Source organism: Panicum virgatum, chromosome 2K, assembly GCF_016808335.1.
Source record: "Panicum virgatum strain AP13 chromosome 2K, P.virgatum_v5, whole genome shotgun sequence".
In the NCBI taxonomy this organism is placed as follows: Eukaryota; Viridiplantae; Streptophyta; class Magnoliopsida; order Poales; family Poaceae; genus Panicum; species Panicum virgatum.
The window spans coordinates 60,242,616-60,267,140 of NC_053137.1; the positions used below are offsets into that span (position 1 = coordinate 60,242,616).

At 47.0% G+C, this 24,525-nt stretch overlaps 3 protein-coding genes across 3 annotated transcripts; 1 reads left to right on the plus strand and 2 right to left on the minus strand.

Annotated features, from left to right (window-relative positions):
* Positions 1-636: 636 nt before the first annotated feature.
* LOC120691132 (transcription factor bHLH130-like) lies at positions 637-3,364 on the minus strand. Its single transcript, XM_039974114.1, has 7 exons — positions 3,043-3,364; positions 2,370-2,865; positions 1,884-2,203; positions 1,648-1,794; positions 1,491-1,556; positions 1,297-1,365; positions 637-1,096 (listed from the first exon to the last, which is right to left on the minus strand). The coding sequence occupies exons 2-7, from the start codon at positions 2,839-2,841 to the stop codon at positions 1,031-1,033; spliced, it is 1,140 nt and encodes a 379-aa protein (XP_039830048.1). The 5' UTR covers positions 2,842-2,865; positions 3,043-3,364; the 3' UTR covers positions 637-1,030.
* Positions 3,365-16,456: 13,092 nt separating this feature from the next.
* LOC120691138 (monothiol glutaredoxin-S12, chloroplastic-like) lies at positions 16,457-18,537 on the plus strand. Its single transcript, XM_039974127.1, has 2 exons — positions 16,457-16,894; positions 17,690-18,537. Exons 1-2 carry the CDS (start codon positions 16,541-16,543, stop codon positions 18,194-18,196), a joined length of 861 nt encoding a protein of 286 aa, XP_039830061.1. The 5' UTR covers positions 16,457-16,540; the 3' UTR covers positions 18,197-18,537.
* A 409-nt stretch (positions 18,538-18,946) lies between these two features.
* Positions 18,947-22,678, minus strand: LOC120691144 (equilibrative nucleotide transporter 3-like). The gene is made up of 9 exons (XM_039974139.1): positions 22,447-22,678; positions 21,632-21,698; positions 21,417-21,521; positions 20,897-21,052; positions 20,673-20,816; positions 20,430-20,535; positions 19,900-20,075; positions 19,636-19,796; positions 18,947-19,513 (listed from the first exon to the last, which is right to left on the minus strand). Exons 2-9 carry the CDS (start codon positions 21,671-21,673, stop codon positions 19,147-19,149), a joined length of 1,257 nt encoding a protein of 418 aa, XP_039830073.1. The 5' UTR covers positions 21,674-21,698; positions 22,447-22,678; the 3' UTR covers positions 18,947-19,146.
* Positions 22,679-24,525: the final 1,847 nt, after the last annotated feature.

Here is a 24,525-nt window from a genome sequence, read left to right on the forward strand (position 1 = left end):
GCATCAGATCTTCTTATCTCCGATTGAGGTCATCAACTCCTGGAACTTGATCGCGCCTTGGTTTCTGCATAAAAAACTGGTCAGCTCCCAGGCAGTCTCAGTTGTTAAGGCAAATAATGTTGGGCGCCAGCTCGGAATCCCCTGCAAGGGGATGCCGCCAGGACAAAAGAATCTGGCTGCCACATTTACATTCACAAAGTTATGCATTAACACAAAAATAATATGGATAGAAAATTAGGTCATTGTTGCAATAAAAATATTATCTGCTGTGTGCTGTCTGTGTGCAGATGCTTGCTTCGGTTGTTAAAAAGCATGTGATAGGGAACACACTATGAGGGTTAACCATATTTAACAATGGCTAAGGTTGAAATTGCTATATTTGAATAGATCAATCAGTTCAAATGTCTTTCAGCTTCTGAAACAAAAGGATTACCTGACCAGGTCCTTGAAGGTTGGTGCAGAGAAGACCTAGGCGATGGAACAATCCAAGTTCCCCTGTCCAGAGCAGGAATCCTCCAGTCGGTGTTGCATCTCTACTGTATTAAGCATCCAGATAGATTAGCTACCGACAGCTTCAGAACCAGCCCGAGGTCCCAAAGGAAGCACAAGGACTATTCCTCATTAGAGGACGCCAAGTAATTCAATGATATGTTCATAGAGTCCAAACAATATTGCTTCCATTGAACACCTTCAACTTTTTCTACTATTTATCTGCGGCACATTTACAGCTGCACTAGTAGGGGTAAAGTAATAACTTTCTACCAAAAGGGTAGTATATATAACGAAGTTACAACCGAACTATACAATTCTTTCTCCTATGTTTCCCACTTCCCCATCTCTGTATCACTTGAATACTTGATGATGCCACCGATTCATGCCCCTTTGCTCATACTCAGTGACATAGCATTGTAGACAAGCCTCCCAACTGCTGCTATTCAAAACCCCCCAAAAGAAACATGAGCTGCATTAACATCTTTTGTATGCTGAGTGAACTTGCATAGTACAGTGTACATTGCAGAGTTAGGGGGCTTCAATCAGAGTGCTGCTGATTCTTGCTAGCTGAGCATGTGCAATTGGCGTTGCTCTCCTTTAACACCTTCAACAAACAAATTGCAGAAATTAACTCTCAAAATTTTGTTTTGGAACATGTAATTCAGATAAGTCTAATAAAAGGCACAATTCTCTATTTCAGGGAAAATTAGCTTCTTGATTTAGACCTTACTGCTACAGGAAGGTTGACCTTCTAATTAACCTACCGACAAGTGATCATTTGCAGGAACTTATTGAATTTCTTACCTTAACCTGCTTCTGGAGATCCTTGATGTAGTCGACAGCCAAATCCAGCATGTCAGAAGTGTTTGTTTGCTGCAGGAAATGGAAGTGCAGGTTGCAGACAAGTCAATTATGGAGTGGTCCACGCACAGAAAATTTGCTAACCACACAATGTTCTGTTGCCTATTGGGGAGAGGAGACTACAGAATGTCAGGTACCTTGTCCATGTTTGGGACGAGTTCTTGCAGTTTTCGGATTCGCTCGCTGATCTTTGTTCTCCTCACCTGGGCAGCAATGATCAGCACATCAGCCAGTTGCTGCGCGACATACTTGAAATCAAAGAAATTTTATACAAGCAGGCGTGTATTCACTAACCCGCTCGGCAATACTGCGTGGGTGTGTGGCACATCCCCGCTTGGCACGGATCTTGCAGGGTACAGCATCCTGGAACTGGAGGAACTTCTCAATACTTGCCATCTCCGAAGATGTCTTCGGCAGGCTGAACTGGTGCGCAAGGCCATTCTGCACCAATGGCACCATGCGGATCCTCGTCAATTCGCCATATATATATACTATGAGAAATGGAAGAGCTAATACCATGACGCACATACCTGCCCAGGCTCTAATGAGTCCCGAGGGCGTTTCATCCCAGATAGGTTCTCCGACATGAGCGACGACGAGTCCTCCCAACCGGAGCCCATAGCGTACCTAGGGATGTACCCTCTACCAGCACCTGCAGCCTCTGGGCTGCTCCCCCCGACCTCCTCACTGTCCATCTCTGAGATCTGTGACATCAACGATCCCTGCCGTGACGAGAAGCTGAGTTGCCCCTTGAGCCTGCTGCCACCACCTGCAAAAGAGTCGGCCGTGGCGGCGCTGCTGCCGTCCCTGAAGCCCATGCTCATGCCCGCCCTCAGCATGGCACCGTACCCTGAGTTGAGCAAAACAGCGTAGGTGGGACACGCTCAGTTCCAGAAATAGAAATGGTTCCAAGAAGAAAAACTCCCCAATAACTGCAATTATTGCTACGCAGGAAGCAAGCAGGGAATGGCAACTGCAGTAGTACCAAAAGAAGGCCGAACTAAGGAGGGACCAACCGTTTTCCATGTTCAAATGATCGAGGAATCCGGCGGGGGAGCTGCTCTGCCGAGCCAGGTTGCTGGAACCGACGCCGGCGCCTGCAGCGGACGCGGTTTCCATGCCGGAGCTGACGGTGCGGTAGAGCCCGGACTTGGCGTCCACCATCTCCTGGTGCTGGTGCTGGGAGTGGAACATCATTTGCTGCTGCTGCTGGGAGGCCATGTCCGCTTCACTCGCGAAGTGGCCCGCGGCCGGGGCAGGCGCCGGCGCCGGCTTGTCGTCCCGGATGTGGTGGTCGGCCAGGAACCTGGCGAAGACGCCGTCGGCGCCGGCGTCGGGGCTGGCGGCGCGGGCCCCGGCCGGGAGGAAGTCCTCGCAGAGCTCGCCGAGCACCGAGCTGGGCGCCGATCTGTACCTCAGCAGCCCGGACGAGGCCATCGGCGGCTGCACCGGGAGGTTGAGGTCCTTGGACACCGGCGAGCCGTACATCAGCTGGCCCGGACTGTTCAGATCCTGCACAAGAACAAAAAGGCAATTTTGGCCATCTGTTCATATAAGAAGCATAGCTTCGAACAACTTTACGGGGCGGTGTCTAAAGCAAATTGCACATCGTCTTCCTCATCTAGAAATTGGCTCAAAATCTTTAAAATAAAAGGCTTCTCAATCATGGAGACGGTCTGACGAGCTTACCTAATTTCAGCTCAGATCAGGGAGCTGAGCTAGCCCCTCTTTGCTTGTGAGGGTCGGCGGATGGGATCCACCTGGACCTGGAGGCGGCGGGAGCTGTCGGCGGGGACTCGAGGAGGCCCCTGGTCTCTCTCCCCTAGCACGAGGCGAAGGCGGGCGTTGGAGGCGGAAGCGGAGGGCAGTGGGTCAGGTCAGGTCAGGTCAGCAGGGAACGGCGGCGTCCGCGGGGAGGAGGGAGGGGGAGGAGGGGCGGCGTGGTTCCCGTGCCTGGTCGGGGCGGTGCGCGGTGGGGGCGGAGAAAGGGGCAGCGGTGATGCCGCGCTCGATAAATAATCACGCGCCGCTCGTCAACCGCGGCTGGGGAGGGAGGGACGGAGGGGGGAGGGCGATGCCGATGCCGATGGCGATGGCGATGGCGATGGCGATGCGGCCGCCCCCCGGCCCCGACCGGCATGTAGTGTGGTGCGGGCGGGCGTGCGGTGTGGTGTGGCCACACGCTCGCGGCGTGCGGCTGTTGCAGTCGCCGAAACGGCGTTGGTTGGACAGGTGACGGCGGCATGGGTGGGATGGGAAGAAAGTGGCGCCGGCCGAAAGGGTTCTTCTTTCCCGTTCCATCATTCCCTAAAGGATTCGTCATGTTTTTTTAAATGAGTACTATGCTTTTTATTTTATAAAAAAATCCTCTCCACGAAAAATGTTTGGATTTCATACCTCCCCGTCCCGTTGCCTCGATGCGGATTCCGAGAGGGGCGCCCGCCGTTCGTCGTGAGAAAGCTTCTTTGGGTGTGCGGTGGTGACCTTCCCGTTTTGCGACGGCGCCGTCCCGGCGTGAAAGCTTGGCGTCGCTCTTATCCCTTTGCTGCGGCGATGTCACTGTTTGGCTTCACCTGTCATCTTTTCTAAGAGGATCCTCTGCAGTATTTTAGAGGGACTTTGGGTCGTGTAAGACCAGGATCACACGTCAGTGACCATGAAGTACTTCAGAGAAATCACTTCCCATCTTCTACCGTTTGCTTTGCTGCGACGGTGAAAGGAAGCCGACTTGAGGTACAGGTGCTGACTCCCGGCACTTCGTTCATTCTCTTCCAAGCATTTTTTTTTACCCGCTAATCATGTTTTGATGTGAGTACTCCAGTCTCCAGACAAGCATCCAAACGGTCCCTTGCGAATTCATGAGTGGCTCATCAGTAGGTGGCGTTGCCGACTACTGCGCCCAAATCAACTCTCTTGCTTAAACGATTCAAGTCAACCCATGCATCTTGTCAAAGTCAAACCCATAAATATCGACCCAGTGGCTCTCCTCCAGGAAAGTCAAACCCATAAATAGCGACTCAGTGGCTTTCTCCAACGAAGTGGCTTTCTCCAACGAAGCCCTGTGTAGCTCAGCAACGTACGCTGGAGGCTTCAGCCTGCAACTATGAGGGCCGGTTTGTTTCAGTTGAAGTCATTAGTCCTGTCACATTATATGTTTACATACCAATTAGAAGTACTAAATATAAATTTATTATAAAACTAATTTCATAAGTCGTGACTTAATCACGAGATGAATTTATTAAATTTAATTAGTTCATAATTGTGCATTAATTATATTTAATAGATTTGTCTAAACTTTTTAGACTTCTAATTGTATCTGAACATTTGAATTGACCTCCGAATATTTGATGTGACAACAACTTAAAAAACGAAATGAGCCCTCAAACTAATGTGCAAAGAGGAGAAATGTTTTATGATCCCTTTCTAATGATGGTGTTCCCTTCCCACTTGCGCTGGCTGCTGGCTCTTTTTCCCGGCACCTCTCGTCTGCTGCCCCCCCCCCCCCCCCCCCCCCCCAGGGCAAAGGGCCGTGCGATGGATAACGGACGAGACGAATGGCGGGGCCCGGGATGCGGCTTCTTCTGCCGTGCGGATTCCGGGCGTCCACACCAAGGCGGGATCCGTTCCGTCTGCTGAAACGGCGAGCCTGTTTGCGTCGGCCCGGTCCAGGTACTCGCGTCGGCGTCGCGTACGCGTTAAGGAAGTGGAGCGCCCACGAGCAAGCCTGCCTGCTCATCAGCTCATGCATCTGTACAATTTTCCAGGTCCACCCCATGTGCACGCCGCACACCGCGCGTACACTGTGAACTCGAGCTTTTCAACAAAAAAAAATCAGTCTTTTGCGAGGAAAAAAAAGGGTCACACGATGGTGTTTTGGAAAACAAATGGGTTAATTGGAGATATACTATTACAACTTTTAAAAATTGAAAATATACTATTACAATTCACCATATTAGAGATATACTATCAGGATACCTCTTTCTCCTCTTGAGGTCCATCCACAGGGTATAGCTCCTCGTATTTTTCCTATATGGACGTGTATACCCCTCCATTCAAATCCATCTGCTCTTCCCGATTCCCTGCGTCGCGGCGTCGCCCTGAAGGCCGCGCTGGCTGCCTCGCCTGGACGCCGCCCTGGCATCAGGGACTCCTGCTCCACCGACGAAAGCTGCAGCGCGCTCTCGCCGGCGGCGATCCAGAGGAAGCCCGCCGCCGCCAGCGGCCGCGTCAGGTGCGACGACGTGACGTTCACAGTGATGGAGGGCGGCGAGGTGGCGAAGGTGGCTGGGGGCGACGCGGCGCCGTGCGCGCTGGGCAGCGAGAGCTTCTTCGACGCGGGCACCGGCACGCGGCACCAATTCGTTGACGTGCAGGGGGAGGCCGAGGCCATGCTGTTCCTGGTCTCCGTGCGTGAGGACCAGCACCGCATCGTCGCCATCTACTTTGCCTGGCAGGCTAGCTGTTTTACTGTCTGTGAATGCTTTGCTTGTTTCCGTCCTTTGTTTCTGAGAGACTTGTGATCTGATGAAGTCGACAGCAATCTTACTTGCCTGTTCTCAGCGGGCCCGGTCATTATTGTTTCCTAAAGAGCATTATGGGCAAGGCATGGTACTGATTCAGCTTGAGATTGGGTTTCGCTGCTCCGTTAACATAATCTTCAAGTGATGTAAACTCAATGGGCGGGGCGTCGCGACTCCAGGGGCCGGCGGCGCGGCCTCCAGAGCGGCTGCAGGGGCGGGCGGCGTCCAGGGGCCAGCGCGGCTTGAGAGGCGGCGGGCGGCGCGAGTTGGTGCGACTCCTGAAGGGACGGCGGCGGCGGGGGATCGCGACGCATAAGTCGCGACGCCCAGGGGTCGCGACGCACAGAATAGATGAATTTGGATGGAAGGGTATTGTAACAATCCCAAAAATTAGGATTCAAATAAAAAAATTCTTACACGTGGACCCCACACGTCATTCTCTCTTCCTTGCCTCTCCCGTTTCTGTCCGTCGAGCGGAGGCCGCCGGCCACGCGTCCGGCGATGCCCGACGACAGAGCGTGCCACGCTCGGGTCCTTCTCGACGCTACTCGGCCTCGCCACGCGGCGCCGTTTCTGTGCGCGCACACCGAGGATTGTCGCCGATGCCGCCACGACGACGCCGTGCCACGACCGACAACCGCGCCTCACCCTTGCTCGGCCCTCCTCCCACCCATTTGCGTCGCAAGCACGCCTCCTATCTCCCCTGCCCTCTCCTCCTTGCTCTGAGCGCCCGGCCGAGCCCTCCCATGGCGACCAGAGCAGCCGCTGCCGCCATTAGCGCCGCCGCCTCCTAGGCCGCCGCGGAAACCCTTCCTCCACCCTTCCTCGCGCCCAAACGACCCCCCAGCAAGCTTCCTTGACCCCCACCGGTGCTCCTCGACCCGTTCATCGTCGCCCACGGCCACCAGACCGCCGCCGCCGCTGCCAAACGCCGCCATCGGAGCTACTACTCCGCGGAGGAGCCCCTCCCGGCCATCCCTAGCCCCAAACGAGCCCACCTCTGGGTTCCTCTCGACGCCGTGAAGCTTCTCCCCCACTTCCCCCACGCCCCCGGTGAGCCCCCACGCCGGAATCCGGCCACCACCGCCTCCTCTGTTTCAAACCCCAGCCAGGGACCTCGGGTTAAAATTCCAGAAACACCAGGGTGTTCTTTGAATAGACCGTGACTCAGTTGAATAGTGCTCTAGGGACTTCTTTGTAATTTCTAGCTGTAAACTTTGAAATTCAATAGAAATTCGTAGAAAATTCGTAAATTAGCAAATCCAGTTGTTCTGGAATCCTTGAGAATAGCTCTTTGCAGTAGAATCATAATATGCTGGTTGTTAGTTGAAACTTTTTGCTAGAAAATTTGATTTATGTTACTAGGTGCATAAAGGCTAGTTGTTTATTCTTTTTCATAATTAATTCTTGGAGCCTTGTTATGATCTTAAATTTTTATAGTGGTTTGTTCATGTGACACTAGTGTTGGTATAAAAATTTCGTGGTCAGTTCTCATGAGTAACTATTTATTTGATTTAATGTTTGTTTAGTAGACTTTAATTATGGTAAATAGTTTATATTCATTATAAATCATGAAAATATTTCTGAGTGTTCTTTTTGAATATATTAGCTTGTCTATGAAGTTTGAGCACCAGTTCATGACTAGAACAGAAGTTAAAAATGAATCTTGTTAGATTGATGTCTGTTTTGTTTATTTTCTCAGAATTAATTCTGTATAGATAAAATCATGAAAAATTCACAGTAGCTAAATAATCCCTGTGTAGACCTCCTGTTAAATTTTCAGCTTCTGTTTTGCTCTGGTATGACTTGTATAATTCAATCTTGTTCTAGGAGTTGTATGAATGAATGAATTGTTCGGATTAAATGGATGCATGAAATGACATGATTTTTACAGAATAGATTGCTCTTTGTACCTTCTGTTTAGAATAATTGTTGCTGAAATTGTTGTTGTTTATGTACTGAGTTATTTAATTATTAGCAAGCCAAGACCGCATGTTATAGGAATCAACTACTGCTTGTTTGTGCAGTTAGTGAACTTCTTTGGTGCTGATTGATCATGATGCCATGGGTAGATAGAAATGTAGTTAACTACTATATAAACGATTGCCCATGTGATATGATTGTTGCTACTTGTTAGACTACAACTTTATCGTGAAGGAAAAATAATAGCATCTATATTGTTGAGCAACTCAGAACTGTGCATTCATACATATGCATTGCTGCATTTCATTTAGGTACGATAGATGAACCACGTGAGGGATGTGACATTGAAGCCGAACCAGAAAACGGTGAATGGTGGATACATCTTGAAGATGGATGGATGGATCCCGATGTGCATGACCGAAGAAAGATGCTCACCGAGCAGTTGTTCTTTAACTAACACTGACCTAGTGTTATTCCCAGGCAAGCCCCGGTGCACATCCGTTTATTTCAAACTATGACATCTATATTATGTTTCTATTACTTGTGCATTAGGTTCAGGAATTATTTGAAACCCTAATTGCATGATCTCTAGGTCTCCTCGAGTTATACTAGTATGTAGAGGACGATAGAAATGCTATGCTTAATAGAACTCGGTAGAAGACGAGTGATTTCGGGTCACTCGCGAGATATAGGATATCTCGTTATTTTGAGTATATGGAATATTGGAATAGGTTGGATAAGGAAAAGAAAATGGAGACCGGGCGGGGAAAGATTAGCCCCGCCTGTGTCGGTTAAGGACCGTTCGTTGCCTGGCCCTGTGATCGAGTTTGAATTGTACTAACCGCATGCCGGGAGTAGGAGGTAGTCGAAACCGGTAATCCGAGTACTGCCTTGTTTCGAAAGTACAGAACTTCATCACCACCCCTTAGGGCGAGTCGGGTAGTCGCGGAGAATTGGGATGCATATGTTTACTTTTGGTGGTCTCTCGTTGAGCCCGGCTGACTATATGTAGGTGGGGCGGTTCTGTAGTTCGAGGCGGGGAGGGGAATGGTTGGCATGTATAGTCCGACGGGGCAAATACGTGCCGTGTTGGTTAGGTCCACCTTGCAAGGTTAAATCGGATCGATCCGCCGTACGTCGCATCTCGGATATGAGCACCTTGATCACAGCACCACATCGTAGTGATGCTATATGGAATTTAAATGATGGTTAGGAATTAATTATCTTGTTTTAATATTTCAATGTTAGCTATGGTTGCTTAGAAGGTGCAAATACTAGTTGATGGTTTAAACATATGGAAACTTGGAGCTAAAATATTGAAATTAAGGATCCACTTTTAGAAGCTTTTTATGCAAAATAACCACCAGCCAAATGCCTTGCATGTCTAGATTTGTGGGCTAAGTTATACCCACTGGTCGGGTAAGTCTTGCTGAGTATTAGTATACTCAGGGTTTGTTGTTTACCCTGTTTCAGGTATAGAAGCTAACCAGAATTCGCATCAGTGGGCTCGATGTGACGTCCTCACGTGTGCATAGTTATCGTTTTGTTTTACTGGTTCTCAATCAAATTTCTTTCTCTCAGGTCATATTCTCTTCTACTGCTGTCATTTATTTTATGTAAATTCTAAATTTAAAGCTGTTTTGTAAATATTTATATTATTATCTAATTTTGTGAAATTATATTATGCTGGTACCTTCTGCGCTCGCCGTCGCGCGAGACTTCTGGTGTGTTTCGATCGGCCTGTGGGTTGGAAACAGGCTGTCAGGTTACACTTAATTAAGCTAATGCGCCTGATGCGTTCAAATGATGGCCATTACGCTTAATTAAGCCGTTTAACTTGGCGGTTCTGTCACAGCTGGTATCAGAGCTGAAATGCACCAGGGAGGGTACTAGCATGATTATTTCTAGTGTTTTCAAAATTTAAAAATGAGCTTTACAAAAATACGTTTCTTTGCGCTTAAGGGATTAGGGAAGATTAGTACGTAAGCCCTATATAGTGTAAGTTGTATCAGGTGGCTCTATATAATATCAACTGATTTCCAGCACATTACATTTATGTCATAACTTACTTTCTTGCTTAACCCTTATTTAATATTGTAACGACGCACCTACGCTAAGGTAAGCAAGGTGAGCATTCTTGATAGTCCTTAGAATAGCCCACGTGTTTCATACGTGCGCGGGTCCCGTATGATGAGCATACGAGGAGGTGATAAGGCTCCATTCAAATGAGCCTGTCGCTATCTGCCGCCTGATATGGAGTGCGGACTTCCCGCCGTGTGATTGCAATCACGGCCATCTCGTAAGGCAATGTTACGAGATGTAAATCTGTCATGCGATTGGCCATGACCGTGTACCTTGGGACACGTTTACCCTTGGGTGTCCCGTAAGGCGATTTGTACGGGAAGTGAATACGTTGCCTCAGTAACGTATGCAGCGTTGTCCATGCAGCGTTAAACGCATGGGCGCCGTCTCTATAGTAGATGGTGATGTATGTGTGAATATGTGGGCAACTGCATATGCGTTACCCATGTGGCGTAGGACACATGGAGGCCGTTTGTGTGTGCTGGCACGAAGGGTCCAGTCGTGGATATATATATATATATGTATATCATGTGATTTTCTGCAGGTACACTAACAAACGATTGCGTGAGTTAGAACGAGTACAAAACGACTAGATATATAATAGGGAGAGTACGTATGTATGCCACCGAGTATCCACGTATATTGCCATATAATTATGTTGGCAAATTTTGGAGAGGACGAAATTAGACGAGCATGCATCATCATGTCATCATGTGTGGAGTTTTGGGTGGTTTTTGTGGTGCCTCCAATACTCACTCGTTCCCTAAGAGCATATATCCCTATTTTGAAATTTTGCGCTGCACTACTGTCGGTCCAATTTCTAGCTATTCAAATAATTTTTCCTGAAAAATTTGATTATGAGAAAGATGTGAGAAATTATAGATTTGCATATTATAGAAACTTTTACGACCTTAGTGAAATGTTCAGGTGGATCCCTAGACTAAGATTGGCTCTTTAATCAAGTGCCTTCTATGCTGATAGTTACAACCCAGTGGTAATAGTCAGGTCTTTCTTAACACTCTCATTATCTTTGAAAGTCTGAATAAAGATATTATCCTTAGGTGAAACCCTTAGTTGGTTATTTTGGTATAACTTTCATACCATAACTAACTATAATTAACTGATTAGTGGCTCAACGACCTTTCCAATTGATCCAAACAATGATCTTTTCTAGTATTGGTCAACATTAATTTGCCTCTAGACCATGTGTTCAAATGCTCGAAGATAATCCATCCCAACTATCCTTGATGACTAAAGACATTCTATTGTTCTTCGAGTATTGATATCCTTCATTCTTAATTATTTTGATTCCTACCCTTAATATGGATTCACTTGCATTCTTGCTCGAATCAATGTGAATAAGTTAAAGATTTTAATCACCTACATTATAGTCATCTTGCATGAATAGGAATGCAATATTGTTGCATTGCATAATCATACATTGTTTAGGTATGGGTTTAACAAGGTGAAACCGGATGATAGGCTAACTAACGTTATGTGTCCCGTATGTCTACGTAGAACTTTTGATGTTTTTGAAATATGAAAAACCTCTCTGAATTTGTGCTGCTTGGATTGCTTTCTATGATTTTTCTTTCGTAGCGGTGATTGTCTTTCAAACTATAGTGCCGCGACGAGACCTAGTGCCTCGTATGGACGCATACGATTGTGCCGCTGGGTACGCGCTGGCGCTTAAGTACGAAGGGACATGGACTGTTACGACTGTCTTTTTATGCAACCCATAAAATATTTTTCTCTACTTCGTCCTCTTTAAGGGGGTAGGCCCTAGACAAATAACGACGCGAACGGGCTGTTTTAGGTTTGAATTTCTGGGATAGTAGTATACTAACATGCATGGCAACATATGCATCTTGCATCATGCAGTTCCATTAATAAACAATATCGAGCAAGAATATTCTTGAGAAAAACTTGCTTTGATGCCCTTTCTTTTCAGTTTCCCAGAGTTCGTTAAAAACTCACTTTGATGTCTGTTCTATCTAGATTCACCACCAAATTGAGAATTTGATTCTTCTTAGAAATCTCCTTGATTCATATTCGTTGAGAAGCTTAGAACCTCTCTTCTTTAAAAATCCTACTTTCTGTTAGTACGAGAATAATCAACCGGACCTTTTCAGCCGACGTTGATGGTGTTTGTGTCCACATATATTATCCACAGACACTTGCTGCAAAAGCTGAAGCCCTGGAGCTTTTTAGTGTGGAAAAACAATTGATTAGTTCGCACAGTGGCACGGTTAATCTCCAGTTAGATAATGATAGTAGAGTTGCTATGAAACTTATGTCTTTCGGAACCATGTCGAGCAAAGAATTCGCAAATCAACTGGTAATGTTTATACCATTAAACCCAGCTACGTTTATCAATCTAGAAACTAGCACCCACATCAGCCGATCCTTGTCCCAGAGTTTATCGATTGTTCTCCTTTACTGCATCTCCCTTTAAATCTCGGGACGAGATTTCTTTAAGGGGGTAGGATTGTAACAATCCCAAAAATTAGGATTCAAATAAAAAAATTTCTTACACATGGACCCCACACGTCATTCTCTCTTCCTTGCCTCTCCCGTTTCTGTCCGTCGAGCGGAGGCCGCCGGCCACGCGTCCGGCGATGCCCGACGACAGAGCGTGCCACGCTCGGGTCCTTCTCGACGCTACTCGGCCTCGCCACGCGGCGCCGTTTCTGTGCGCGCACACCGAGGATTGTCGCCGATGCCGCCACGACGACGCCGTGCCACGACCGACAACCGCGCCTCACCCTTGCTCGGCCCTCCTCCCTCCCATTTGCGTCGCAAGCACGCCTCCTATCTCCCCTGCCCTCTCCTCCTTGCTCTGAGCGCCCGGCCGAGCCCTCCCATGGCGACCAGAGCAGCCGCTGCCGCCATTAGCGCCGCCGCCTCCTAGGCCGCCGCGGAAACCCTTCCTCCACCCTTCCTCGCGCCCAAACGACCCCCCAGCAAGCTTCCTTGACCCCCACCGGTGCTCCTCGACCCGTTCATCGTCGCCCACGGCCACCAGACCGCCGCCGCCGCTACCAAACGCCGCCATCGGAGCTACTGCTCCGCGGAGGAGCCCCTCCCGGCCATCCCTAGCCCCAAACGAGCCCACCTCTGGGTTCCTCTCGACGCCGTGAAGCTTCTCCCCCACTTCCCCCACGCCCCCGGTGAGCCCCCACGCCGGAATCCGGCCACCACCGCCTCCTCTGTTTCAAACCCCAGCCAGAGACCTCGGGTTAAAATTCCAGAAACACCAGGGTGTTCTTTGAATAGACCGTGACTCAGTTGAATAGTGCTCTAGGGACTTCTTTGTAATTTCTAGCTGTAAACTTTGAAATTCAATAGAAATTCGTAGAAAATTCGTAAATTAGCAAATCCAGTTGTTCTGGAATCCTTGAGAATAGCTCTTTGCAGTAGAATCATAATATGCTGGTTGTTAGTTGAAACTTTTTGCTAGAAAATTTGATTTATGTTACTAGGTGCATAAAGGCTAGTTGTTTATTCTTTTTCATAATTAATTCTTGGAGCCTTGTTATGCTCTTAAATTTTTATAGTGGTTTGTTCATGTGACACTAGTGTTGGTATAAAAATTTCGTGGTCAGTTCTCATGAGTAACTATTTATTTGATTTAATGTTTGTTTAGTAGACTTTAATTATGGTAAATAGTTTATATTCATTATAAATCATGAAAATATTTCTGAGTGTTCTTTTTGAATATATTAGCTTGTCTATGAAGTTTGAGCACCAGTTCATGACTAGAACAGAAGTTAAAAATGAATCTTGTTAGATTGATGTCTGTTTTGTTTATTTTCTCAGAATTAATTCTGTATAGATAAAATCATGAAAAATTCACAGTAGCTAAATAATCCCTGTGTCGACCTCCTGTTAAATTTTCAGCTTCTGTTTTGCTCTGGTCTGACTTGTATAATTCAATCTTGTTCTAGGAGTTGTATGAATGAATGAATTGTTCGGATTAAATGGATGCATGAAATGACATGATTTTTACAGAATAGATTGCTCTTTGTACCTTCTGTTTAGAATAATTGTTGCTGAAATTGTTGTTGTTTATGTACTGAGTTATTTAATTATTAGCAAGCCAAGACCGCATGTTATAGGAATCAACTACTGCTTGTTTGTGCAGTTAGTGAACTTCTTTGGTGCTGATTGATCATGATGCCATGGGTAGATAGAAATGTAGTTAACTACTATATAAACGATTGCCCATGTGATATGATTGTTGCCACTTATTAGACTACAACTTTATCGTGAAGGAAAAATAATAGCATCTATATTGTTGAGCAACTCAGAACTGTGCATTCATACATATGCATTGCTGCATTTCATTTAGGTACGATAGATGAACCACGTGAGGGATGTGACATTGAAGCCGAACCAGAAAACGGTGAATGGTGGATACATCTTGAAGATGGATGGATGGATCCCGATGTGCATGACCGAAGAAAGATGCTCACCGAGCAGTTGTTCTTTAACTAACACTGACCTAGTGTTATTCCCAGGCAAGCCCCGGTGCACATCCGTTTATTTCAAACTATGACACCTATATTATGTTTCTATTACTTGTGCATTAGGTTCAGGAATTATTTGAAACCCTAATTGCATGATCTCTAGGTCTCCTCGAGTTATACTAGTATGTAGAGGACGATAGAAATGCTATGCTTAATAGAACTCGGTAGAAGACGAGTGATTTCGGGTCACTCGCGAGATATAGGATATCTCGTTATTTTGAGTATATGGAATATTGGAATAGGTTGGATAAGGAAAAGAAAATGGAGACCGGGCGGGGAAAGATTAGCCCCGCCTGTGTCGGTTAAGGACCGTTCGTTGCCTGGCCCTGTGATCGAGTTTGAATTGTACTAACCGCATGCCGGGAGTAGGAGGTAGTCGAAACCGGTAATCCGAGTACTGCCTTGTTTCGAAAGTACAGAACTTCATCACCACCCCTTAGGGCGAGTCGGGTAGTCGCGGAGAATTGGGATGCATATGTTTACTTTTGGTGGTCTCTCGTTGAGCCCGGCTGACTATATGTAGGTGGGGCGGTTCTGTAGTTCGAGGCGGGGAGGTGAATGGTTGGCATGTATAGTCCGACGGGGCAAATACGTGCCGTGTTGGTTAGGTCCACCTTGCAAGGTTAAATCGGATCGATCCGCCGTACGTCGCATCTCGGATATGAGCACCTTGATCACAGCACCACATCGTAGTGATGCTATATGGAATTTAAATGATGGTTAGGAATTAATTATCTTGTTTTAATATTTCAATGTTAGTTATGGTTGCTTAGAAGGTGCAAATACTAGTTGATGGTTTAAACATATGGAAACTTGGAGCTAAAATATTGAAATTAAGGATCCACTTTTAGAAGCTTTTTATGCAAAATAACCACCAGCCAAATGCCTTGCATGTCTAGATTTGTGGGCTAAGTTATACCCACTGGTCGGGTAAGTTTTGCTGAGTATTAGTATACTCAGGGTTTGTTGTTTACCCTGTTTCAGGTATAGAAGCTAACCAGGATTCGCATCAGTGGGCTCGATGTGACGTCCTCACGTGTGCATAGTTATCGTTTTGTTTTACTGGTTCTCAATCAAATTTCTTTCTCTCAGGTCATATTCTCTTCTACTGCTGTCATTTATTTTATGTAAATTCTAAATTTAAAGCTGTTTTGTAAATATTTATATTATTATCTAATTTTGTGAAATTATATTATGCTGGTACCTTCTGCGCTCGCCGTCGCGCGAGACTTCTGGTGTGTTTCGATCGGCCTGTGGGTTGGAAACAGGCTGTCAGGTTACACTTAATTAAGCTAATGCGACTGATGCGTTCAAATGATGGCCATTACGCTTAATTAAGCCGTTTAACTTGGCGGTTCTGTCACAGGTATACACGTCGATACGAGAAAAATACGAGGAGCTATACCCTACGGGTGGGTCTCAGGAGAGGAAAAAGGTATCCTGATGGTATATCTTCAATATGGTGAATTGTAATAGCATATCTCCAATTAACCCAAAATTGCCCAAGAAGAAGAAGAGAGAGGTCGAAGTCGTAGCAGTTCCGTCTCGTGAAAATCACACGCGCTTTTTATCTTTTATGTATATGTATCTTTTGAGTAGCACATCACCTTTTACGCAGCGAGCAACTTTTCTGCCCGCCATTCATCTTTCCCCGCTGCTTTCGCTATCTTCATGAAGCAAAGATTTTGCGCTCCCTTTTCCTTTTGACAGCGAGATTTTGTCAGGTGCGGACGTGCACAAGAGAGCAAAAGGAGGTGCTAATTACGTGAGAGAAAAAAACTAATAGATGAAATGAGGAATAGCCAAAGTCTAAACTCATTTAGAGTAGAGGCTTAGAGCTGCCTTACCCATCCGAATTAATAATTGGCGGGGAGAAGCTGGATACAATGACGACAGATTAGTGCAGAACAGGTTCGCGTGGCGGGCTGACGAGTGACGACTGGTCCGGGCAGCACAGGACAGGTAGGTCTGCGTGAGCGTGAGGCGTGAGCCGGGAGGTGGGTGGGCCTGCAGCTTCTACGGGCCGAAGCCCACATCTGACCTGACTGACTGACTCGCATCCTCGCGTCCGTCCTTGGTAGAACTCCATCAACCACTCGCCGCCCGCAAGCATCATCAGCTGGGCATCCATCCATGGCGTCCTCCACCGCTGCCTCTCTCCGCCTCGCCTTCCCTCCGCTCTCCGCCGCCGCCGCCGTGGCCTCCTCCTTCTCCTCCCCCACCACCCTCCGCTTGCCTCTCCGCCGCGCCCCACGCCCCCTCGCCGTCGCCGCCTTCAAGAAGCTGTCCGAGGCGTCGCCCGTGCCCATCCCCCCGGAGCCCACCCAGCCCCTGCTCGACGAGGGCGCCCTGCCCCCCAAGCCCGGGGTATACGGCGTCTACGACGCCGCCGGGGACCTGCAGTTCGTCGGGATTTCGCGCAACGTCAGGGCCAGCCTCGAGGGCCACCGCCGGAAGGTCCCCGCTGACCTCTGCGCCTCCGTCAAGGTACCTACCAACCAATCATAGTATGCTCCTACCATATGTACAGGATTATATTTGTTTCCCCCATTTAACCTCGCCTTGGAACTGATAGATTCATAGATTGGTGTGTGAGCTTCGGATAGTGTTAATTTGGCACGCTGAGTTCGCTCCACTTCAAGGAGCTGTATCAACCCCGAGCACTTCGCTCGCTACACGGAATTGGACATATCCGTGTACTTGGCTACTAGTAGATTTCTATCCAGTCTTCAGTAATGGCTGATTGATGTATCGCCAGCATTGCCATGACATGACGCACATGCTACTTGATTTAATAGAAAACATTATTAATTTGATATCCTTGGACACTTCATTTGCCCCGTTAACGACGAGATGGAACCTGATAATATTTTCAACAGGCATCCGGAGGCTCTTAAAGGGAGACATGACATTCATTGTGAATTGCAGTTTATTTGATATAGATTCAGATTGCATACACTGCAGTTTGTGTTAGGACAGTGGAAATATTTTTTATGGTTGTCACAGGGCCTTTCTTTATAGCAGGTTTGTGGATGTATGGTTTCTGATTACTTCTACCATTGGTTTTGTTTTAACTGATCACGGTGCTAGCTCATGAAAAATTTGATCTTGGGTACCATAGAGGGAATCATGAATCCAGACATGTCATATTAACCAGTATGGTCGCTGTTGTGCATAAGATAAATCTGTCAAAAAGGACAAAATACTTCCCAATTTTTTTCATATGATTTTATTCTTGCTTCAGTGCTTGAATATATGATTGCACTATTGTGGCATGTGCAGGTTGCAGTAGCAGATGAGGAGACACCTGATCGAGCGGTCCTTAGTAATGCCTGGAAATCATGGATGGAAGAACATATAGAATCCACAGGCAAGGCGCCACCAGGGAATGTTGCTGGAAACAGCACCTGGGTAGGTGCCCCACAGAGGCCTCCGGACTTGCGGTTGACACCTGGTCGCCATGTTCAGCTAACTGTCCCACTAGAACAGTTGATAGATCGTCTGGTGAAGGAGAACAAAGTGGTAGCCTTCATCAAAGGATCAAGGAGTGCTCCCCAGTGTGGATTCTCACAAAGGGTGGTTGGTATCTTGGAAGCACATGGAGTGGATTTCGTAACTGTTGATGTGCTTGATGAGGAACACAACCATGGACTAAGAGAAACCCTGAAGACTTACAGCAACTGGCCGACGTTTCCTCAAGTTTTTGTTGGAGGGGAGCTTGTGGGAGGCTGCGATATTGTTTCATCCATGGCTGAAAAAGGGGAGCTGTCTGCCCTATTTCAGAAATAGTGCTCATGTCATGTGTTGGAAGTTCTAGTATGCTCGTTGGCCATGTTTACTGTTGTACTTGAGAACTTTGAGCTTCTCTCTTTCCACATTGCCTCGTTGTAGTGCAAAATTACTTGGCCTAAGAAAATGGTCATTTGGATTTTCATGAGGCTGTACCGCTGCAGCCCTACTGATGTGATAATACCAGGATATTTCTGTGGGAGGCTTAGAGTTTGAGGTTATCTGTATATTTTTCATTGCTTCAGATCCTGTACGACATGAACAATTTGTAGCTTCATGTTAAAAGAATATGTTTTCTAGATTGATGGCAGTTAAATGCAAAAGTGGTTTTGGTACAATAATTCTATTTTTTAGTAGAGAAACTGTATTGATGAAACGTGGAAGTTGTTTCAAATGACTGAAATTATACGTTGTCTTTTGAACTTGTCTATTTTGAGTGATGTCATTCTCCTTATGAAATGAGTAGGTGGGGATCACCCCCCCCCCCCCCCCTCGCCCCAATGTTGTTCGAAAAAATGTCATTCTCCTTTCAATATGCGAACAGAAATTAAAATTAACTGTTCAATATCTATGTTACTTTCAAACTGTATACTCTCGTCTTTTTGCCAAGGTGGACAAAGCGCTTGAATTGGTTGCTATGGATTTTAGGATCCGTTCGGTTTTCTCATTTTAAAAACTTACCGTTGAGTGATAAATGGAAGGAAAGGAAGATGGAGGTTCAAATATGATTTCCACATTACACATCAAATATATGATTTCCAACAAGAAAGAAAATGAGTGATTGCACTTGAAAGAGAGATTCAAATGGAGCCAAATTACACCATCCATGTTCTTGACTAGCTACCTAAAGAGAAATTGAAATGGAAATAAGTGCAGGTTGTAGAGCGACCCAGAGCAGGGAGGAACAGAGATCTAATAAAATCTAATTGACCCACGCGCAGGAGACGGAATCACCAGCCCTTGCCGATGAGCCACAGCCAGTCGAGCACGACGCCGGAGAAGAGGCCACCGAGGAGGCAGACGACGAGCACGTTCCCGAGCGCGTTCTGCTCGGGGCCCTTGTACCCCTTGGGGGCTTCCATGAGCACGCACACGGTGAGGTACCCGTTGGTTAGCCCCAGGAAGGAGGTCAGGAAGATCATGTAACCCTGGTCGCCGTACTTGGCCGTGAAGTAGAAGGCCGGGATGAACAAGAACCGCGCCAGGATGGCCGCCATCATGCCCTTCCGGGAGGTCAGCTTGAGGCACTGGATCAGTGGCACGTACCTCCCGATCAGGTCCCACACGTTGTACATGGCGATCAGCACAAGCGCGTACCTGCATCAATTTTCGTCAGAACTGGCGGCACTCCAGAGTTCAGACACCATTCGATGTTTCATCAAGAGTTGGATGTTTCATGGGAGTGATTTCTAGAGAATCTAGAAAGCAAGAAACTTCACCATGATCCCAGGCTGTGTTCTCCGGTGTCTTCAGACAAAAATCCTGGGAAGATCGACAGCGTCAGGACGTATATCAAGTAGATATCAAACGCGTAGTCTATGTTCTCCATCAGTAGCTCTTTTGTGGTCAGGCGCTTGTATTTCTGTGGGTCCTCCTCGATCTGTAGGATTCACGCATCATCAGCAATTCAGCATTCGATCTCGAATGGCAAAGCTACAGGGAAACGCATAACCGTTTGGATTCTGTCAGAGGGGCACACATACTTGTGCCTGTTGGTCAGAGATGATCCCTGCAGCAGCCAGGTCGCTAGCAACAGTCTTGCTGCCTTCGGAGGCGGCCTTCGAGCGGTAGTACTTCACGATGGGTAGTTTGGCGAAGACGAACGTGTATAAGAGAAGGCACAGCAGCTCGAACAGGCAAGTGATTGAAAAGAACAGTACTGCGCCAAGTAATGCGAGAGCGAGACGGATTATTTGACAGATAAAAATCACGATCTAGTTAAATTTGTAGACAAGTATACAATCCAGCAACTAGAAGTAAATAAGGCGTGCTTCTTGGTTAAAACAGATGCAAATCCGTAGTTCTATTTGTCATAGCAATACTTTTCTAGAGAAAAATAACCCAAAACACACACATATATAAACCATCTATACAAACTAACTCTGTTGATCATCCCTTTCAGTTCCCCAAATTTGCTTCATAATTCAAATAGTTTTATTTTGGAAGTGTTAATAAAGTTTTTTAAAAAAAATCAAACGAAAATCTGCAAATGTGTCACATGATTCGGACTTACTAGCTCCAATGCGAAGACCATCTTTTGAGCTCTCAAAAGCTGCTTTAGTGATTAATCTCAAGGCTGATGTTAGAACCCCTGACGCAGCCAAGCCCGCCATGAAGGACTGAAAACTCAAAGCACAATACAAAATGAAATATGGCCTCTGAAACCTAAATAAAAAAAAACACTGCCAGATCGGCAAATGAAATTCAGTTCAATGGCAGCACCACAAAACACTGAAAAGAGAATGTGAGATGTTACCTGAACGAACTCTGGGCACATTAAGGATAGGTCACCAACCAATGCGCCTTGACAATTCGCATCAGCTATCCCAAATATGGCGCTGATTATGCATACACCAACGAACACTCCAAGCCCACCCCGTCCTTTAGTGGCAATATCCAGCTAGAATAACAGACGTGGTTACATGAACTGATATACAGGAACACCAACATTCTTTAATTTTTGGAAGGCAATGCACTTACAATGATCAATGCAAAAGAACCGAGAAAGAAAAGGGAAAATCCTGCAAGATTTCTCCGTCTTGTGTTCATCTTCGCTTCATAGTATGTCATGATGAGGGTTATTCCAAAGGCAAAAGGCTGGTAAGCTAGTGTGAGGATTCTTGTTGGGTGGTAATCCTGCAACAATTGCACATTTATTACAAATTTGAACGTATGGATACAACAAGTGCGGCAACAAATAAGGGACTAATTTTAACTCCTAAGTAACCATTAATCATGGACTGAACTGAGAACAAAGAGATAAATTAAACCATATCAGTAGAAATGAAATTAACATATCATTGACTAGTAGGACATTTTAACATTTAAATGCCAACTGGATCAAGAAGCAAAATCCTGGTCCCATTTAATTTTACCCCAAGAATCAATATAAATCAGGGATGCCACCCCTCATTCTTTTTCAATTGCACGTTTGCTGCTACTATGCCATGCTGAATACCAAACCTATTCCAACCATCAACTGAATTTGGCAAGCATGTACCGGGAAGAGATGGACGTAGTAATCTTCGATGGTGAGCATACTGTTCCACGCGAAAAGGCTTCCATTCCCCAAAAGCCAGCAGATAAGTATACCAAGGAACCTCCCCTGCCAATTACAGAGCCAAACACAGACACTCGTCAGTATACAAGTTAATTTGCAGTTGACAAAACTGAATTGACCTGTGCCTGCACTTGCAGAACAGAAGAGAAGGTTACCTTGACTTGAGGTGCCTCGGCACCTACTACGTCCGTGCTCATGGTTACTCTATATATTCCCCTGCGCCTATAACAAGGAAAAGATTCAGACACGCAATTTGGACCCAACAGGCATCAAGAACGGAGAACGCACTCAATAAATGCACTTCATGATTCTGTATGACAGCTAATAACGAAGCACAAGCCTAAGAAAGTTTCCCAATTATGTGTGGCAAAGGAGCAACATCGCTAGGATCGTTAGAGCAAAGTGGTCGTCTAAGGGATGCCGATCGATTTCAGAAGATTGATCTCCAAATTTATCCTTCGCCAAAGAAGGAAAAACAGAATCGATCCCAATTCCGCCATATCTAGATATCCATGCGACCGTGCCACCACGGAACTAGCTAGGCACACGCGTCTGGCTTTGGAAGTTTCAGACGTGCAAGGCACCCGTGGGTACTCACTGCTGGCTGCTGCTACCTACCACCGATCCGAAGCACACGTACGTCACCGAATCCGGTGCGCACCGGAGCGCCGCCCAGTCTAGATAAGCGCGCATCATTAAATAGTAGAGTAAACCACAAGGATGCTACTAGATAGCCTAGCAGGGGAAGCAGATCGATCTGCTGAAGCGCACGGCACGAGACCGGATTGGAAACCATCGGAGCAGCCCCAAACCAACCGGCAAGCGACGCAGCAGCCCTGGAAGGAGACCGGCCGCCAGCGAGACCCCTTGATTCTTCGATGCCAACAACGACAGCGGAGTCCAGAGGAGGAGGAGAGCTCAAAGCAGGGAGACGGGACGGGAGGAGGAACGAGGAGGAGCTGGCACTCACCGTCCGGCGCGGCAGTCAAACCCCAGCCCGCCCGGCGGCGGGGGCGGCAGGCGGCGCGCACGCGGGTGCGGAAGCCGGGGGCGGGGCAACGACCGAGAGGAGGGAGGGAGGGAGGGGAGCAGGAACCGGACGGTTGGTGCTGGGCGCGCGGGATCTGACGGTGCGCGCGCGCGTGGATGTTTATATAGCAGTTGAGATTTACGCGGGGATGTAGCAGCAGGAGCCTTGGAATCTCCAGTACAGTATATAGCTTTGAACCACCCCTCCTCCCTCCTCTCGCTCCTCGCAAGAATCTCCGGGAATCTATCGTGCCAACGTCAACGGGCGCGGGTTCCGTGAGCGGCTAGGCGAGGCCGCGCCTGTGCTGGCGGCCTGCGTGCGCGGTGCGAACGGCGGCGCAAATTATTCGTGCGTTCGTGGGGCGCGGCACGGCGAGCGACGGGACGGGATGGGTGGGTGTTGGATACTTGGATTGGATCCCGCAGTCCCGGTGACGACGGATGGGGTTGGACGAAATCGGACGGCGTTCACACACACCGTCCCCGAGCTCGTGGCCCCGAAATCGGACGGCGTTCACACACGTACGTCAACGTTCCGTGTCATCAGCTCAACGAATTTTTCCCCCCACAAAAACAAAAAAGCTCGATGAATTTTTTTTATTGAGTCAAGAAGTCCGTTTTAATGCATTATCATATTTTTAAAAATAGGTAGAAATTCCAGAAATATCGCCGTCCCGTGCTAAACATGGAGTCAAATGCAACCCAGTTTTAAAACCGGCTGGCAGATCAGGATCTTAAAAGATCGACCTCGGCGGCTCGGCTGCCAGTTCAAGAGGCACGGTGCTGGATCTTATCTGCTACCAGCCGTATCCTTTTTTGTTCATTTGCGATGGGATATTGCTCATATTGATCCATGGCATCGAGAACCTATAGCTAAAATAGCTCTCTGTTTTCTCCAAGGAAAGCGCCCTATTTTTTCTGAAAAAAAAGGAAGCGGAAGAAGAAGCTCATGGCGTCTCTGCGCTGCACTGCACTGCACGCCACAGGGAGAATCGAGCAAAGGGAACGGGAGAGGCTCCACTCAATTTGACCGAACACTTGGAGGGGGACAGTGACGCCGGCCCTGGTGGCACCGGAATCCGCTAACCTCATCCTCAGCCACACGCAGTCTCGCTCATCATTGGAAAAACTGGGATCCACTCCCCTCAACTTGAGAGCATTTCAATTGTTTTGTTAGAAAAGATCAGCAGTTGGGAGTACTTGATAGCAGTAGCTTAGTGTGCCCATGCGTGACTGGGTTTCATACCTGTCCTTTTCTCTTCCTTGCCGGCCACTTTGGACTAATTTTGCTCAGTTCATATTATGTCACCAGTTGCTTCCAAGTCGCAGCTTTTCCTGCACGCCTTTTCGCCAGTCAAACGCTGTGAACCTGTGAATGTGATGTTCCTGATCTAAAAGGGACAATTTATTACACTAAAAAAAGGGAATCTTAATTTTGTGTTTTACCCGTGAGTGTGGGCCTCATTGTTTCTGCGTTAGGCATCCGGTCCCTGTCGATATCAACGGATTGGTACCTTGCACGCATCAGAACCTAATCCAGGAGGCCTGCCCATCAACAATGCTGACAACCTGCCATCGTCTGCATGATTGTATCAGATACCTTCAGGAGCAGCAAGCGTAGCACGAATCTTTTTGTTTTCTTTTTTCAGTATAGGCCCCGTTTAGTTCCCAAAAATTTTCACCCAAAAATTTTCACCTCCCCTTTAAACACATGTATGAAGCACTAAATATAATTAAATAACAAAACTAATTACACAGTTTGGATGTACACGACGAGACGAATCTTTTGAGCCTAATTAGTGCATGATTAGATATAAGTGCTACAGTAACCCACATGTGCGAATGATGCGATCAAAGGCTTCAAAAGATTCGTCTCGCGGTTTCCAAGTGAGTTCTGAAATTAGTTTTTTAATTAGTGTTCAAAAAACCCTCCCAACATCTAGTCAAACATTGACGTAACACCCAAAAATTTTCACCAAAACAAACTAAACGCCCCCATAGTTGAGCTGAGCCGCTCTTT

Coding starts and splice junctions, on each gene's coding strand:
- LOC120691138 (XM_039974127.1), top strand. CDS start 16,541: ATGGCGTCCTCCACCGCTGCCTCTCTCCGCCTCGCCTTCCCTCCGCTC. Junction 16,895..17,689: donor ACCTCTGCGCCTCCGTCAAG/GTACCTACCAAC, acceptor TGGCATGTGCAG/GTTGCAGTAGCAGATGAGGA.
- LOC120691144 (XM_039974139.1), bottom strand. CDS start 21,673: ATGAGCACGGACGTAGTAGGTGCCGAGGCACCTCAAGTCAAG. Junction 20,076..20,429: donor TGGTCTTCGCATTGGAGCTA/GTAAGTCCGAAT, acceptor TACTTGGCGCAG/TACTGTTCTTTTCAATCACT. Junction 19,797..19,899: donor TCTCTGACCAACAGGCACAA/GTATGTGTGCCC, acceptor TGAATCCTACAG/ATCGAGGAGGACCCACAGAA.
- LOC120691132 (XM_039974114.1), bottom strand. CDS start 2,841: ATGTACGGCTCGCCGGTGTCCAAGGACCTCAACCTCCCGGTGCAGCCG. Junction 1,795..1,883: donor ACTCATTAGAGCCTGGGCAG/GTATGTGCGTCA, acceptor CCATTGGTGCAG/AATGGCCTTGCGCACCAGTT. Junction 1,097..1,296: donor ATCTCCAGAAGCAGGTTAAG/GTAAGAAATTCA, acceptor TGTTTGTTGAAG/GTGTTAAAGGAGAGCAACGC.